General features: G+C 55.7%; 5 protein-coding genes across 5 annotated transcripts; 3 read left to right on the top strand and 2 right to left on the bottom strand.

The window, feature by feature from the left end:
- Nucleotides 1-1,468: 1,468 nt before the first annotated feature.
- Nucleotides 1,469-5,960, top strand: CCM_02027 (uncharacterized protein; the record flags this gene model as incomplete). Its single annotated transcript, XM_006667181.1, has 5 exons — nt 1,469-1,505; nt 1,569-1,610; nt 2,206-2,309; nt 2,688-5,175; nt 5,239-5,960. The coding sequence occupies 5 exons, from the start codon at nt 1,469-1,471 to the stop codon at nt 5,958-5,960; spliced, it is 3,393 nt and encodes a 1,130-aa protein (XP_006667244.1).
- Nucleotides 5,961-6,775: 815 nt separating this feature from the next.
- Nucleotides 6,776-7,452, bottom strand: CCM_02028 (U1 small nuclear ribonucleoprotein C, putative; the record flags this gene model as incomplete). Its single annotated transcript, XM_006667182.1, has 3 exons — nt 6,776-6,978; nt 7,053-7,328; nt 7,386-7,452. 3 exons carry the CDS (start codon nt 7,450-7,452, stop codon nt 6,776-6,778), a joined length of 546 nt encoding a protein of 181 aa, XP_006667245.1.
- Nucleotides 7,453-8,051: 599 nt separating this feature from the next.
- CCM_02029 (ERV25 protein) lies at nt 8,052-8,851 on the top strand (the record flags this gene model as incomplete). Its single annotated transcript, XM_006667183.1, has 3 exons — nt 8,052-8,267; nt 8,339-8,462; nt 8,529-8,851. The coding sequence occupies 3 exons, from the start codon at nt 8,052-8,054 to the stop codon at nt 8,849-8,851; spliced, it is 663 nt and encodes a 220-aa protein (XP_006667246.1).
- Nucleotides 8,852-10,332: 1,481 nt separating this feature from the next.
- Nucleotides 10,333-10,927, top strand: CCM_02030 (uncharacterized protein; the record flags this gene model as incomplete). Its single annotated transcript, XM_006667184.1, has 3 exons — nt 10,333-10,446; nt 10,504-10,565; nt 10,630-10,927. The coding sequence occupies 3 exons, from the start codon at nt 10,333-10,335 to the stop codon at nt 10,925-10,927; spliced, it is 474 nt and encodes a 157-aa protein (XP_006667247.1).
- Nucleotides 10,928-11,791: 864 nt separating this feature from the next.
- Nucleotides 11,792-13,600, bottom strand: CCM_02031 (uncharacterized protein; the record flags this gene model as incomplete). Its single annotated transcript, XM_006667185.1, has 1 exon — nt 11,792-13,600. The coding sequence occupies one exon, from the start codon at nt 13,598-13,600 to the stop codon at nt 11,792-11,794; it is 1,809 nt and encodes a 602-aa protein (XP_006667248.1).
- Nucleotides 13,601-16,898: the final 3,298 nt, after the last annotated feature.

A 16,898-nucleotide genomic window follows, 5' to 3' on the forward strand; every position in this document is an offset into this window, starting at 1 on the left:
CTTCTTCTGTGACAACAGGTCTCTGCGACGTTACACCCTTGCGAGACCGGAGCTGCGCACAAGCGCTGGCGTGCGACTCTCGCCAGGGCGGGCGCATAGAAAAGAAGAGACATTGTAAGAGGCTGTGTGTCGTCGCTCTCTTTTCGAGCATCCTCATTTTCCTCCTCACCTTGGGCAGGATGGTGCAGGATGGTTGCAGCAAGGCCGCATGGTCAGATGGGTGGTGTGGTGGCTGGCTGGCGACAAGGGCGCGGCATATGTACTTTTGCTGGTAATAATCAGTAAAGTTGATGAGCGCCAAGGTAATTCGTACTCTGGAGGTAAAATCATGTGTCATGTATAATGTTGGGAGAAGCATGTACTCGTCGTTCTCGGCCGTTTTGACTTTCATATTCCAAGCCAACAAGCCCGCGTCCATTGGCTGGGTGTTGGCGCGCTCTAGACTCTGGCCAGAGAAGCCATGTTTAATGTTCTGACGACGTATCTACTGCATTGGAGGTTGACATGGTATCCATGCTTCTTCTATATTGTAATACTTGTTCATAATTTCTTCCCTTTCGAACGACTGCAGCGTGATGACTGCGCACGACGAAGACATTATTAGCCAAATCACACCGCCCGCAACGAAGCAGAACTCCTCTGTTCGTCTATTGGTCGGATAACGGCCGAAAGAGCACCACCCCAGTCTTGCCGTGGGCACGGCCCGGAACCCGTCGCTGGTTCCACGGACGAAGCCGCGGCCAGCCAGCGGAGGCCCGTCTGGATGTTAACCTGTCAGGTCCGAAACAATATAGCCAGGGAGGTTATAAGAAGAAGGATGTTCCCAGCCACACGGTATAAGAAGGGTGGTTCCCGGATCCTCTCTTTTTCCCACCACCACCACACGCCCGCCTCATCTTTTTTTTTTTTCCCGGCCTTCCTTCTCTCTTGGGCAAGTCCCTGGGGCTTGCATACTTCATAAAAATCCCCGCTCTTGAACAGCACACCACCCACACTTTATGCACAGGCAAGCCCTCGCTAGTCCATCACGTCACTGGTCAGGATGCACGAGAGAGGGGCTCTGGCGCCGCCCAAAAAGGTGCTGACCAGCAGACGAGTGATTCGCTTCTGCTTTTTTTCTTGCTGCAAGAGGGGGGAAAAAAGGTGGCTAGAAAAGTTCTGTCAAGGAAAAAAAAAATTGTGCAAGGGACGAAGTGAAACTGGAGAGAAAGCAGCCAGCCCAGACATGCAGATGGGTGGGTTAACAAATCCTCGTCACCCTGCTTGCTACTTTGTACAGGCGATACGCCAACCCGTCGCCTCTTGGCCTTCTTTCGCAAGGAAAAAAAGGAGGAAAATCGCAGGATTGGCTACGTGCAGCCGAGTAAATGCAGTAAATGCATCTTGTACGCTTCTGGCTCTGGCTCTGGCTTGTCCAAGTGATGCGACACCGGCAGCAGCGCTCCCGTCTTGCCTCACAAAGTCACCGATGACGGACGCAGGTCGCCCGTGCTGCGCGCGTCTGGGTGCGTCTTCAAAATGGCCGACTTTCTTTTTCCTCTTCTTCCTTGATCTCTTTTCGCGTCAAGGCTTCGCTCGTCTTGCCGAACCTGGTCGCGATCGTGTTACCTGTGCGCGCCGGATCACTTTGCGGTTGCCCCTCTCTCTCTCTCCCTCACCATGTTCACACGTCCACATGTGGTGCATTATTACTAGACTGGTGCCCCAGCCCCCTCGACAACACATTTGCCACGATGCTATCCATCAGAAAGAGGGATGGGACCAGTATATATTTTTTCATCCCTTTTTCTCTACGCATCACTCCAGCCCATCTTGTAGTTTTTTCCAACAAGTACCGCCACCTGGCAACCCGTTTGCACGGCCCCACCACCAGCTGCCAGCACTTTAAACCAACCCTGGCACATCCTTGCGCGCGCCCCGGCTCAGTGCGGCTTCTAGCGCCTTCCCTTGCGTCCCGTCCACTGCCGTCCGCTGCCGTCCACTAACGACGACCGTTTCCAAGGTACAAGCCCGCTGACAAGCCCACTGTCCGAGTGTCCACCACCCACTGACCACCTTTCAACCCTCTCGACCCGTTCCCCCCCTCCAACCGGGCACCTGGCCAAACTGGTGAGCCTGCGCTTTACCGGCTTCACACCCTTGGCCATTTCTCGCCTCTCCCATTATTCAAAATTCTCCAACGCCTTCGAAACAGACCCTCCCCAGCAATCTCTTGTCGCCCACCGTTGCACCTGCACATCCATCTCCCTCCGCTATTTCCTCTAAATTATAATTCGTACCCGATTCACGCCTTTGCGAAACGCCAACTTGTACCTCTTCGCTTGCCAGGGTTACGCGACGCCAACCGCTCTCTTCCCCCCCCCCCCCTCCAGTCCGTGTCTCACCCGCCAGACCGGCTCGACCACTTCCGCCGTTGACGCACGAATCTCATCCTACTCTTCATGTCTGAGGCGCAGTCTTGGTTGTCTTGACCAACCAGCTTCTTTTCCTTCTTCACCTTCTTCTCGCAACAAACTCACGCCTCACGCCTCGAGCCACACCTGCCTCACCACCCATCTGCTCCTCGCTACATGCGCTACCAAGAGTGTGCCACCGACATCACTGCTACCCTCGTCCAATTCTATCCCAAGTAAATTTCTTGTCGTCTCGCCGTCTTGCCGTCTCGCCTGTGCCCATGATCCCATAAGCTCCCACCGCCGCTCATGCCGAGTATGCTTGCGACCGCGCCGCTCGCTCCGTCGCCGACCATTATGGGATCGTCGACAGAGCACATCTATCGGGCCCTATCCGACCCCTTGGTCCCCTCGCCGAGACAGTTCAAAAAGCACAAGACGTTGCCTCGACCGCCAAATGACATCGACCTGGCCCCAGACGCAACTGCCCCCCGCGCCACCCACGACGCCTATTGTCTAGTCCTTGATACCTCGACCGCACTCAGCTCCTCCGCCACTCAGTCCTACGCGTCTGCCGCCACCCAGACCCTCAAGCCAGCCTCCCGCCGCTTCGCCTCGTCGTCCTCTGCTGGTCCTGACCGTCCTGACCGTCCTGACCCTCCACCAACACCCCCCGCGCACTCTCGTGCCTCGCCCAGTGGCCACCCCACTCTGGATCCCAGCCCGACCGCCGCGCAACCTGCCAGACATTATCCTCCTCCGCCTCTTGCGCTGCGGAAACCTCCCGTCACGCCACCCGATCAAAGAAGCCCCCCGACTCCTGACGTAACACCTCCACAGCCTCAGACTGCCCTGAAATCTGTCCGCCCGCCGCGCTGCGATCAATCTCCCCCCGGCGCCACCCCGACCGACTCTCGCAACGACTCCTTCACCACCGCCCGAGAAGAGCAATTCTCCGAGGACGATCATGCTCGCGCTGCCCTGAGATCCCGTTCCACCTCGGCGCAAACCTCCCAGACTACCATCTTGGCCACTCGCGAGATGCCTGCACCCGTCCAGGTCCGCCCCCCTGCTGGAGCCACAGGGAGCCTACCCATCAGCCCGCCACAGCTCACGCCGCGTACCATGAATGAATTTCGCAAGTTTGACGGCGAATGGGATTCTGCACAGCAGCTGGCAAACGACCGCCGCCACGAGCACCAGCAGGACGGCAGTCGCCCACATGTAGTCATCAGTAAGCGAAAGCGCTCGACTCCGAAGACGCCCATTATAACATCGCCTGTCGCCAACCACGAAGTACTCGAGGATCACGTCGTCACTCCCACAGCCGCCACTCGCGCCGCACGATATGCCCACGTTCGCGACAATGCAGTGATGGAGGCCTCGCCCGTTAGCTCCTCTGTGCGATCCATTTCCGAAACCTCAGCCAGTGTCGAAGCTCGGAGATCTTCGGCTACCTCTGCGCGATCCAGCTCGTCTGCCGTCGTTGAAGTCCTCGTCATGAATGGCCCTGCTCAACCGCCTCAGCGAAGACGTACTCTCCGACATGTCAAGAAACAGCCTCTTTTGCGCCAGCCTCTCCCTGTCCCAGATCGGTCGTCAGGCGCCAGCTTTGATGGCCACAGGCGGCTCCCCCAGCCGCAGCGCAACCGCCACGAGAGTCCAGCACCCCGCGATCGCAGTCGGCCGCCCAACACGCAGGTTACTTCCAATCACGCTATTGGCGACAGCAGGGCACGCCGCGAAATTCTAAGCAGCGGCAGTATTCCAGTCATTGTCGTCCCAGATAGACGCTCCTCGAATCGCAGCAAATCCCGCGAACCCTCTCTGCGGTCAACTTCTAGTAGACGCTCCAAGAGATCCACCAGCGTCGGCTCGCACCAACAGGCCAGGGGTTCTCTCGACACTTCACGACCGGAATCTCTTTCCCGCGGCAGAATTGCTGGCAGAACCCCCGGCGATGAACGAACCATGGATTTTGCTCCAGCCATCCCGCCTCGTTCTTCATCGCTTTCCGCCCCTACCAGCCGAAACGTTTCTCGCACCAACTCCTTGACGGCTGAGAGTATTCGAACCCATAACGCATTGCAACGAAAGGAGGACGAGGCTAAGTCAATCAAATCAGTCAAGGCAGTTCAACCAGAGCGTCATATGGGTGAGGCATTCCCAGTCCTCGGCTCTGCCATCGCGCCTCTCTCTGCTGCAAGGCCTTCCGATGCTCACCTTGGTCGTGATATCCCGCTCAGCCCACTGCTTGACCCTACTGAGGACGGGATGAGTGCCAAGAAGTATTCGTCTCGGAATACTCCCTTCTCGGTCACATCAGTGGCTACTACTGGGACCGTGCCAGAACTATCCGAAGCACTCGCAGTTCACATGTATCAGCACCAGAACTCATCCGTCGTTGTGGTGAACCATTCTGCCCGACCTTCAGATGCCTCCAATGCAGCACGCGAGGCGTTGCCTCAGCTCGTCCCAACGATTACCACCACCGGCATCCAAGGCGAGCCGCCCGTGACACCCCCCGAGCAGTCCAAGACCGAAGACGTCGACTCTCCACTGCGCAACCCCCGAGCACCCCCGGAGCCTCCTACGCACCTTCCTATGCTCAACCTGATTCCTGCCACGCCGTCTGGAGCTACACCTGCCGACGAAAGCGACAAACGATTGGGCAATATCTTTGATCCGACCCCTCCAAGACGCGAGTCTCTTCTTCAGCGAGCTTTCAGTCGCCGTCGCCGGAATTCTCTCGACTACCCACCAACCTCGGCCAAAACTCCTGGTAAACTAAAGCGAACTTTTTCGTTGTCACGGTCGCTGGGGCTAGACTCGAGGTCTCGTTCAGTATTTGAAGCAGACATAGATGGCGAGCTGGCACCTAGGAAAGCGAAGGAACAGCCGGTGGAGCGAGAGAAGCTGCATCCCCTGTGGCGTCCACAATACGACGACGACGACGACGAATGTGAGTATGGCGATAGCTGCCCCCATCACAGCAAGCGCGATACAGTATATCGCTATCCACTCGTGGACAATCGCCCTCGCCCGCCGAAGAGAAGCCTTAGCGCCCGCGTGAAGAAGACGTTTGCAATTTTACCAACGCGCGACGACAGGCAGTATCCGGCGGAGGAGGGTACAAGCTGGCCAGAACGACGAATTATTCGCCGGACTCCTAGTGGCAATCTACGAGTGATGCAGCGACGCTCCAGCCTAGACTCTATGCGCATGTCACCGCGTCTCCTCAGCAGGCAGACGAAGCCGTCACGCCTGTCCACCAGCACGGAGCAGACGCGATCGTTTTGGCCCCCTGGCTCTCTCCGCCGTGCAGAGACGTCACACACTGGATCAAGCGGTCGACGCAGTCGACGCTTCTCTTTGAGTGATACGCTAGAAGACATTCCCAATATCCCGCGCATGCTGACGGAGAAGCGACGCGAAAAGAGGACGCAGGAGCTACGCCAGATGATCAGCGCACCCACCAACGTCCGCGATGGTGTTGATGAGGCGGTCCGACGCAGCGACCACCTGGGCAATCGCGAGCCCTTTAAGGCGAACCCGTCTGACTTTTAAGTCGGCTTTTATTTGCATTTTGCATTTTTGCGTACCAATACCAGAAGCACCATCTTTACTACGCATTATCACACATGACCACACATCATGACACATTACCGCACATCACACATTATGACGCAATGAGATTTTGACATGACTACAAGACACAACCAGAAGACCGATACCAGTTTACGATGGCTTACGACATATATATGATACAATGAAACAAAAGAAAAAAGACGTCTCTATTAAGACGCACAGCAGCAGATGCGACAGTTTGTTTTTTCAGTGCTTGATTCTTGCTCATATGAGCGAATGGCTTGGGAGGGGAAAAACGAGGACAAGTACGCCCTTTTGCCAAAGCGGCGCGTGTGGTGTGGGACCTTGGCACGGGTTATTGTTGGCAGATTTCTTTCTCGTGGGAGTATAAGTGATGGGTGTATAATCAGGGCACATGGTCCCTTTGTTTTTGCTTTTTTGCTTTTTGATATGGGGCTGGGAAGGATGTATATACGCTGCGACGGCGTGTGACGGGCTTGTTCAAACACATGAAGGCTGGCTCCTCGATGTGAAGCAATCAATTGAATTATCCGATTTTTTGTCAAAGTAAAGTTTTGTTGTTAAATTGATATATACTACCTCATGCTGTTATTTTGATAGCCATCTTCAAGTTGAAAGCCATGAATGCAAAACCGAAACGCCGAGATATTTGCCATGTGATGTCATAAACGCCACCAGTCCTTTCACATGGGCATGTAGCCTCTTCTTGGCCAAGTCCCTTTCTCCAATTCCCCTTGTCCATCGTCCTTGTTGTTCCTGAGGTTGCCTCGGCTCTACCGGCGAGGATCCTGGCCAGGAGGAGGCACGCCCGGGAACCCAGGCGGCGGGAACTGAAAGTTGGGCGGCAGCCCTCCCGGCGGCGGGAACGGTAGGCCACCAGGCGGCGGGAACGGCAGACCGCCAGGCGGAGGCATGGGCAGGCCGTTGGGGAGGGGAAACGGCGGCATCGGACCGCCTCGACCACCACCAGGGGGTGCTATATCGCCCAAGTTGTCAGCAAATGTCAAAAGACCCCCAATAACAGTGCGATTTTCTGGGAGGGAAACGTACGAGGAAGATGGGCGGGGAAGCCGCCAGGTAGACCACCGGGCAGGCCGGGAAACGGCGGCATTGGGCCCCCGCTGGCACCTCCTGGAGCACCACCGGGAAAGGGAAAGGGCGGCGGGTGGTGGTGGCCGGGGAAGCCGCCGCCGCCGCCGGGGGGCTGGTGGTGGTGCGCGCCGGGCTGGTTCTGCGGGAGCATGGGGTTGGCGTGGGCCTGGCCTTCGGCGGCGTAGGACGAGGTGATGCTGTCAATGACGGACTGGGCCTTTTCGTGGCCGATTTCTGTTCATGTCAAAAGTCAGTAAACGGCGGGAAGCCTTTGGGAATACAAGAACACACGTTGGTAGTAGTCGACGACGTTGCGCAGGTGGTTGCGCCCCGAGTTGTGCGCCTTGCGCACGCTCATGGAGTCGTGCGTCAGGTAGACATCGCAGTAGTCGCCTATTCTTGCAGCTCTTTGGTTAGCATTGTCGCATCGTCGGTGGGTTTTTGAATCAAGAAGGGGGGGGAGGGGAGAGGGGTGGCTGACAAAAGACTAGAAAAGCACGTTAGCAAGAGACTCGAGAGTATAGAGAGTTTGTGGGCGGTATTGGATACTCACATTTCGGCATCGCGGCGGTGCTTTGGTGGTTTTGCGATGGCGGGTTTGCAAGTTGAAGCTGTGCTTTCGTCGCGCGACCAAGATCGAATTGTCCAGTCGTCGCCCCACACGTGATTCGTGAAGCGGTACTTGTTCTGCAGTGGGTAGCACCGGCGAAAGGAAAGTACCCGCGCTAGAGCCGCAGCGCAAGCTCATGATTGGCGCAGCAGCGGCAGGGAGCAGCCCCTGACAGGCGAAGAAGCTCCCGGGGAGGGGCCGGGATTTTGGCCAACGCGACACCTTGCAAGTTTCCTGTCCATCAACCACACGACCTGCCACGAACCCCAATCGCCAGGGCCAATCCAATATACGATTACACAAATTGGAGTCATCAAAGACACGAAAGAGATTTTGACACAATAAAGATGGCCGTCGCTTCCAGACCGCTGCAGTGGCTCTGCAGCCTGCTCGCGCTCGTCGGCGTCGTCGGCGCCCTCAAGTTCGAGCTGGCGGCGCACACGGGCGGCGAGAGCCACCGCAAGGAGCGCTGCATCCGCAACTTTGTCAACCGCGACACCATGGTGGCCGTCAAGTCGAGCGTGGGGGGCTTCAAGGGCGACGGGATGGTGGTCAACATTCACGTGGGTGCAAACCCGGGTCTCTGGATCTTGGCATCGCATCAGAAAAGCTAATCAAGAGGGGGGGCTGTTAGATTCGCGATTCGCTCGGCAACGAGTACGGTCGTCCGCGGGATGTTGTCGGCGAGAACCGCGTCGTCTTCACCTCGCACTCGGACGCCTCGTTTGACGTCTGCTACGAGAATATCTTTTCCGGCTGTACGTTGTGCCCAAACGAGGGAAGAAGAAGGAGAAGAAGCTAACGACAAGATTAAAAAAAAATAGCCCAGCGTCCCACCCCCTCGGTTCGCGACATTGAGCTCGACGTCGAAATCGGCGCCGACGCGCGCGACTGGTCCGCCGTGCAGGCCAACGAGAAGCTCAAGCCCGTCGAGGCGGAGCTGCGCCGCGTCGAGGAGCTCACGGGCGAGATTGTGCGCGAGATGGAGTACCTGCGCGCGCGCGAGCAGACGCTGCGCGACACGAACGAGAGCACCAACACGCGCGTCAAGTGGTTCGGCGTCGGCACCACCTGGCTGCTCATCGGGCTGTGGGCCTGGCAGATTCTGTACCTGCGTGCGTACTTTCGCTCCAAGCATCTCATTTAGCCTGGCAGCAGATGATGCTGGGATTGCAGGAAGAGGAGAGGAAACAAGATGCATGCGGATGGGCCTGGCGTTTTGAACGGTTTCTCGCACTTCTGGACGGTAGAGAGGGAAAAATGATGGGGATGAGAGAGAGGGGAGGCGACGGCATGCTGTCGTTCTTGCCGTACACGATATAATGCCAGCTAGCTGGTGAATAATACTGAATCTCAATGCGGCGTTGTATGTGAACCGTAGCCACACGGTGGTTCTTGATAGACAGTACTTGCAGGCACTTTGCAGTATCTCATTTCGCTTCCACGTGCCCCTGAAAGATGCAGCGTGCCAACTGTCCGCTTAGCAACTACAAGAACGCTTCCCTTCACTGCCAAAGGGATCAAAGGCGATGATAGCCACAGACGCCACCATCAACATCTACCTGCACGCAGCCGTGACGAGCCCACAGACGAGCTTCCTCCTCATTGTTGCCGTCACCACCAGTCTATGAGAAACTCACCCACTTCTACCGACAACCCACGCCGAAAGGCACCCAAGGACCCCCCTCTCCGCATAGTCTTGGAATGAATAGGCGAGGATAAATTAAATGCAAAAAGAAAAAAAACCCATGTCAGCCAGCCATGTGCGGATCTCGCAGCGGCCGCGATGCAAGCCCCTGCCAATCACCACGATTATATATCTCTTGACATGTCTACTTGATATTGGCGAATCAGCGATATTCCTCGCAAAAGAGGTTATATAAATTACACAAGGCTCTGAAATCAACGCAGCATTCCCACAATTGCAAGAACCGCCACCTCACATCTGCAAATCAACAATCTTCCCGCCGTTGTAAATGACAAGTGCCCTGTGTACAATCCCCCTTCCTACCCTTGCTTAATGCAGTAAAATCACTGATTCATTTCGCAGCGCGTGCTTTTTCGCCTAGTATCTATCAGTAATAAAACCTCGCCCCCCTCCCCAAAAAAAACCAACATCGAGACAGGGGCAGTTTGCCACGTTTTGCTCCCGGCTGCATCTCGTCGCGTTCCCCAAACCAAATAAGAAACTTCAAAAGAAATACTATCCGTTATTCCCAACTCGTTTAAAACAAGTCACTAGCCCTAACTTTTGGCTTGTTGAAAAAGAAAAGAATAAAAAGTCCAGACGGGGTTGGATAGGCGCAAGAGGCTCGACCTGGTCCATTTGAATGAAATGTCTCTCTTCACCCCCGGACCTGTACTCCTTAGTACTCCGTACCACGAGAAAAAAAAAAGGGACGTTACCTGTTCGTATTCCCAACGCCTCTTGTCCAACCTCTGAGCCCTTTTAATAGTCTCACCGTCCTCCTTTTTGCGCCAACTTTCTTCTTTCCTCTTCAACCTTCTACGTCTCTCGCTCTTACACACACACATACACGCTCGTTTCCAATTACGCTCGTTACTTCTTTTCACATCCCACACCACTCTCCTTCTCCAAAACCACTTACACCCCGTACCAGCATCACCATGAAGTTCCTCGCCGCCTTTACGCTGCTCGTCGCCGCCGGCGTCACGGCCCAGGACATGAACTGCGAGGCCGAGTACATCGTCTCCCGCTGCCTCAAGACCGAGACCGACAAGGTATATATATATATATATATCCCCCCGCTCTCCTCCATCGCTAACAGCCTCCCTTAGGTCACCGCCTGCGACCAGACCGACTTCAACTGTCTCTGCGCCGCCTACCAGGCCGTCGCCACGTACGTTTCTAACATCCCCCCAGCGAACCTAACCTCTCCCCCAGCAGCTAACACACAAAAACAGCTGCTACAACAACTGTCCCAACGACACCCGCGGCCCGTCCGCGGTCGCCAACGTCACCGCCTACTGCCGCAACGTCACCACCACGGCCGCCTCGTCCCGCGCCACCGCCGCTCCCACCGCGTCGTCCAGCATCGCCACCAAATTGGACGGCGCGCCGCCTACGAGCGCCGCCGGCTTCGTCTCCGGTAGTGCCACCCCCACCAGCGGCTCGTCGGCCGCCAGCGTGGTCGGCAGGGCGGCTGGTGGCGCCAGCGTCGTCATTGTCGCCGGCATCGTTGGTGTTTTGTCCTGGCTTTGAAGAGAGGGTGGGTGAGCTGTGATTGGGGGGGTTGTGTACTCTGCTCTTTTTTTTATTAGTTCTTATACTTTGCCTTCAATCTGGTTGTGTGCTGCTGGCTTTGGAGATACCTTTATACTGCCGATCCATGGAGGAGTGAGCGTCCTATTAATGTCTATAATTCTGAAACCTAAGTTGTTTGAATGTAATCATTGAATACTAGTGCTTTCTATTAGTTCCTACGTGTTACTGAAATCTGATTCTGCTATCGTGGCTTCATGCTGTACTACATGTACTGTACTACATGTACTACATGTTGTTGACATGTTGCCATGTCGTTGACTCCGGCGCCTTGCATACACGGACGGGCACCTCCACGTCACAGCATGTTAAATCAGTCACATCAATCGATTAAACATTTGTCAACAAGTGCTGCTCTTATTGCCGATCCAATCGCTATCTATCATACAGCGAGGATTCTTGTCAACGCCAACGCAAATCATACAACGCCTTCCACTTGCCCGCCTGGTACCCAGGCTCGCGTGGCAACCTAATCAACCAATTTTGCACCTCATGCGTCCGCCGCATGCCCGGTGTGTTGTGAGACGGGACCATTCTCTCAGAAATTTCTACATGGAAAAAAACAAAAAACAAAGCTCAAAACGCGCCAATCCCTCTCCGAAAATGCCAAAATAAACGCCAGTGAATCCACGCTCCAAAATCCATGGTCCAGTTCCCATAACTATGTGTTTTTGAGCGTTGCGTGTCGTGCGCAGGTTTAATAATAATGTAGTGTAAAAGCGACTAAAATCGAATATCGTAGTAAAAACAGGGTGTTGAGAAGGTAGAGTGGTGACTGTAACGTCTTGGTGGTAGCACAATTGCTCACAGACGGCGAGACTTTCGCTGCTGCGTCTTGTTTTGCTTCACGGGTCCCATAAACGTGACGTGCTTGGAGTCGTCTTTGCGCAGTCGGACGGTGCCAGAGCCGCGCCGAAGTGGACGAGGCTCATGCTCCTCGTCAAGGGCAATCTCAGCGACATCAGAGACAGAGCCAGCTTCCATGTGGTCGCTACCCTCGGAGACGGACGAGCCCTCATCAGAGTCGTCATACTCTCCATCATCGCTGACCAGGGATGGCGCATTATTGCTCACCAAGGTGCTGGGGCTGAGGTTGTCTTCACGCATGGGCATGTCGTCATCCGACAGCCCGCCGTGCGATGCCGAGGACGAATGGGGCGGCGACACGAAATCCATGTGAGCAGGACGGCCCTTGGAGCTGGGCGGTCTCGCCATGGGATTGGGAGAGCTGTGCGCCGGCATGCGCATAACAACGGCCGTGCGGACAGTAGAGGCGTCAGCGCCGAGGCGAGGCAACGAGCTGTCAGTGTCAGACTCATCGCCAGAAACTTCGTCCAGAGAGATCTTGGTCTTGGCATCGGTGACAATGTCACACAGGTCGCCGTTGAACTTTTTGCCCCGCATAAACTTGGACAAGTACGGGACGTCAGCGGCAGCCTTGAACTTGTCTGTCTTCTTCTTTTGCTGCTTAGCGACACGGCCAGCGGTAGCCTTGGATTGAGGGTGCAGCTTCAAAGCATCGGCGATTCTGTTGCGCAGAGCCGTGTAAGCTTCCTGGTCGGTAAGGTCATGGGCAGCAAAAGGGTGCACAAAGGCCGAGGTAGAGGCAACAGGGGCAGGCTTGTCGTCGACAGGCGTGGAGATGCTACTGGTGCGTGGCTCCGGAGCGGCGTCAATAGGCTGGCCACTCTGGACGGCAGCCTCTTCGTGGCTCTTGAAGTCACGTTTATGGGCTATGCGACAGTGGTTGATGAAGCCTTGTGTACTAGAAAAGTTCTCGCGGTTGCAATCTAGGCAGACAAGCTTAACAGTTTGTCCGTCGGAGCGCTTCAGGATGCAAGGACCGGCCTTGTCCTTTGGCTGGGGGTATCCGCTTGAAAGAGACTGCAGGCGCTGGCCGGACATGGCACGGTTGGGGCGACCCTTGCCGACGGTGGTCTCGGTGAAGCTGTTGCGGGTAGTGCGTCCTTCGGCGAAGGAGGCGCGGGCGGCGGCAAACTCGGGCGCAAACTGCCACTCCGGCTGCATCCCGTCAAAAGAAGAGTCAGGAATGAGCCACTTGGCGTAGTGGCGAGCATAAGGACCGTCAACGACGCCAAATGGCGGCGCCCATTTGGGAGCAGGTTCTGCAGGGTGGTTGGCGAGCGCAGGTCCCTTGCCATTGGTGACTTGAAGCATTTGGTCGGGAGTAGGGCAGTTGACCGGGTAGGGTATCAAGTGACAGCGGCGCAGCTGCTCGAGGGCGATCTGGCACTTGGCAAGCTCCTGGTTGACCAGGCGTAGCTCGTCGTGCCTGAGAAGAATCTCGAGGCCGAAGTGGTGGCGGATCTCATCGCGCATGGATTCGACAGGGTCTTGCTGGGCGTAGAGCATGCTGTCTTCGTCGGCGCGCCTGAGGCGCTTGGAGTGAGGTTCAGCAGAGTCTAGCGACAGCGACTGTGCGTCGTCAAGGCCCTGCAGCTTTCTTTTCAGAGGGTGCGTGGTGGGTGAGGACGGGTCGGAGTCCGTGGTGGGGGAAGGCGTCGGATGCTGATGGGAGTGGCGGTATTCACCATGTGAGGTATCTATTGACTGCTCACAGCCCCTAGAATCCGAGCCCCAGAAACGAAACATGGAAGCGCCGTGTCGTGGGCGAATGCGACGAAGAAGACGGAACGCGCCGCTCTTGTCGCAAGTCGGTGTTGATGGATCGCGGACGGATGCGCGCGAAAAAAAGCCGTGGATGACTAAGGCCACCAATACGTTTTGAACGAGGGCGTGGGTTGTTGGTGAGAAGATGGCGTGCGTGTCGAGTGTGGCGTGTGGCGTGTGGCGTAGTAGACAGAAGGGTGGATCGGTGGTGTCTGTTGCTGACGTAACGAGAAGACGCAAGGGGATTGGACAGAGGTCGAGGCGTACGCTAGCGGTCACTTGAATGAGAGTGACTCCGCCTTGGCTGTGTTTTGAAGCACAGGCCAAACAGTGGGTGCTCTTGTGGGAGTTGCCTGCGAGGTGGGCGTTGGGACGGATAGAGTCAGAGAGAAACTGGGCGAGAAGGAGAGACGATGAGAGAGAGGCTGCTGGCGGACGCCGCGACGGAGCAGAGGCAGTGAGTAGAGGGGAGGGGAGGGAAATAAAGACGAGGAAAATGAAGAGGAGATCGAGCGCTAACGAAAGCCTCGACTGAAATTTTCCGGCGACAGAAAAGAAGGCGAAGAAGAATAAATTATTAGGAGGAAGATGCAGGGCAGGAGGGTGGTGAGAGTGAGGTTGAGGAGAATGAGGGAGGGAGAAGGCAGGTGGGTGGCGATGGGCAGGCGATGAGAAAGGAGGACGGGGGGGGGAGGAAGCAGGGAGGGCAGGATGGTTTGGGTTTGGGCGGGTTTTGGGGCTGGCGTAGGCTGGCGTGAGCTGGCGTGGGCTGGATGGTAGCGGGCAGCGGGTGATGACTGTAGCGGGCTAACAGAGCGAACAACAGCTAAAACTTGGAGGTAGAGGCAGGTAGAGTTGCTTGGGAGTTACGGGACGTTTTTGGACAGTGGGTGAAGCCAGTGGCCGTCAACCAGTGAGGTGAGCGCTGAGCGGGCAGGTGCGTGCAGCAGTAACAGGCAAGCACAGTGCTGTTGTTGCCGCTACCTCCTGCGTTAGTACGGCAGAATGGGGCGCGGAGGCGGAGCCAAGTAAGCCTATCGACCGGGATACGGAGTACAGACCAAGGAAAACGAGTGTGACAACCACTAACTAAGAAAAAGAAGGAAAAAAATGGGTTCAATTGTCGCGAATGGGCCCAATGACAGCAACAAGTGACTTTGATGGCGCTGCTTCACTGTGCCAAACGTGCTAGGCACGCTGTGGCTACGCAATGCGCTGCAAGGTCTCTTGGCCCCCGAGGCAGCCAGTCGATAGCTTTCTCTTCTTCGTTCTTCTCATCCAACGGCAAGCTTCCTTTTCTTCTTCGTAGTGGAGTTGGAGTGGATTCCGCACAGTGTTTGCTACGTACCAACGCCCGCCTGTTGCTGCTGCTGGCTGCGGCTGCTGCCAAAAGAGCTCTCCTCGCAGGCGCGGCCTCCAACATTGTTACTCAGCACCGCAAAGGCGCAGCTACGACGGAGTTACACAATGCTTTGTTGCTTGTCGTATCTGCAGCAAAGCAGCAATAGGCCAGGCTTTCAGTAGGTAGTTACAGTATCACCGTCGACTTTTTTGTTCATGCTTTTGCCACGATGCCTAAAAAAAGAGGCCCCCCCCCCCTTCGGATCCACGGGATGATGCAAGCACTTTGCACAATGCCAGGGAAAAAGCTCGGCCAAGATGGCCCTTTCAGATAAAGTCGCTTGAACAGGGGCAAACGCACCCCGTCTGTTTTTTTCGACGCTGTACGACGCTGGCGCGGACCAGGCGGGAACAAGACGGGACACTGTGCCAACGCGCTCCCAGATGTGAATGTGTTTATTGCTCTGCGTGAAAAGAATGAAGAAAAAGTCGCGCGGATGGGTGAAATGAAGCAATCTCTGTGTCCATGACTAGCTCGCAACTACACCCGCAGCTGCACAGTTGACAGGTGCAAAGCAACAGCTCATCCTTCTCGAGGAATGCTGCACAGTGCCATGATTCTTTCTTTTTGGCCTTTTCCGCTGACACATAACCACTCGACTCGACGGCCCCTTGAGGCGACAGATACAGTCTCAGACAACCCTGGTCGAGCCCAAACTCTCGGCCCCCTTGCCTTGGCTTGTCTCTCCATCTTGATACATTGCGCAAACATGGATGGACCCTGGCGAGAGGGCTGCTGTCTGCGTCCAAATTCTGCCCGTGTCCCCCATCCTCGCAAACACCACATCACCCCTCTAGAATTTTGCGCGCTTTTCATGTGTTTCCTCATCGATAGCTTCCCGAGCTTCCAGGAAGCTTCCCGTTGAGCTCTTTTTCTCCACGCCCACTAGCTCCAATTTTGTGATTTTCTCATCATTCTCGCTGGGACGCTGCTCCGTTTGGCTGCCAGATTGGCGCAACGCTAGTGCCCACGACTCCTCTTTTTCCACCCCCTGTCCGGCCTCAGGCGACAGCTTCCGTGTCCTTTCAAGACATCCTTTTGCCGTTGCACAAGCCACCACCGGTGGCCTCTCGAGATCACCATCACCACCGTCTTGTAGGTCTGTGATGCCAACTCGCGGGGCCAGAATAAGCGCTGCACTGTTTCTTGTGTTACCGACAGCTGTCATCTGCCGTCCCGCGCCATCTCCACAAGATACCAACGTGGCTTTGGTTCAAGAGCCTCAATGCCTCGCTTGCTACCATCTAGTGTAACAGACTCCTCTCCTGTAGTGTTGCAACGATTTATTATTGGGCACGTTGAGTTGAGACTGCGCCCACATGGCTCTCGTCGGGCTCCCAGTCCACGCCGCATCGAGTCCGTATTCACCGAGGCGCCACACAGGCACAGCTGGTGGCTTTCCCCGTCCATAGATGGTGCCATCTTTCTTTCCAGCTGCAGCTAGTTGTGACTGGTGGCTTATTATTCGTGTGTGCCGACAACGTCATATAACTACTTGTTTGCCATGGCGCCCTCGTTGAGTATATAATTAGACTAGGGAAGAAAGCTGTTCGGTGAGGTATCGTGGCTGGACGATAATGCTTTTTTTTGTAAATCTGTATCTGTGCTGCTCTCGTGTACTTTCGTTCAAATGTCGGTCGGGATACAACCTGCCACAGTAACTGCTTGCACTGTACAAATTAGTAACTCCAGGAGGCTATCTCGATAAGACAGCTGTAACTAGTCTAATGCCAGGGCTTAAACGCACACCACGACACTCATTCACAGAGTTTCGAGATTTTAAAAGTCGAAACATACTGCCCATATCATCGGAGCAAAGTTCAACACAAATTCTACCCAACACGACCTCTTAATGCGTCTGGCAGCTCGACGCCATCG

Source organism: Cordyceps militaris, assembly GCF_000225605.1.
Source record: "Cordyceps militaris CM01 unplaced genomic scaffold CCM_S00002, whole genome shotgun sequence".
NCBI classification, from domain to species: domain Eukaryota; kingdom Fungi; phylum Ascomycota; class Sordariomycetes; order Hypocreales; family Cordycipitaceae; genus Cordyceps; species Cordyceps militaris.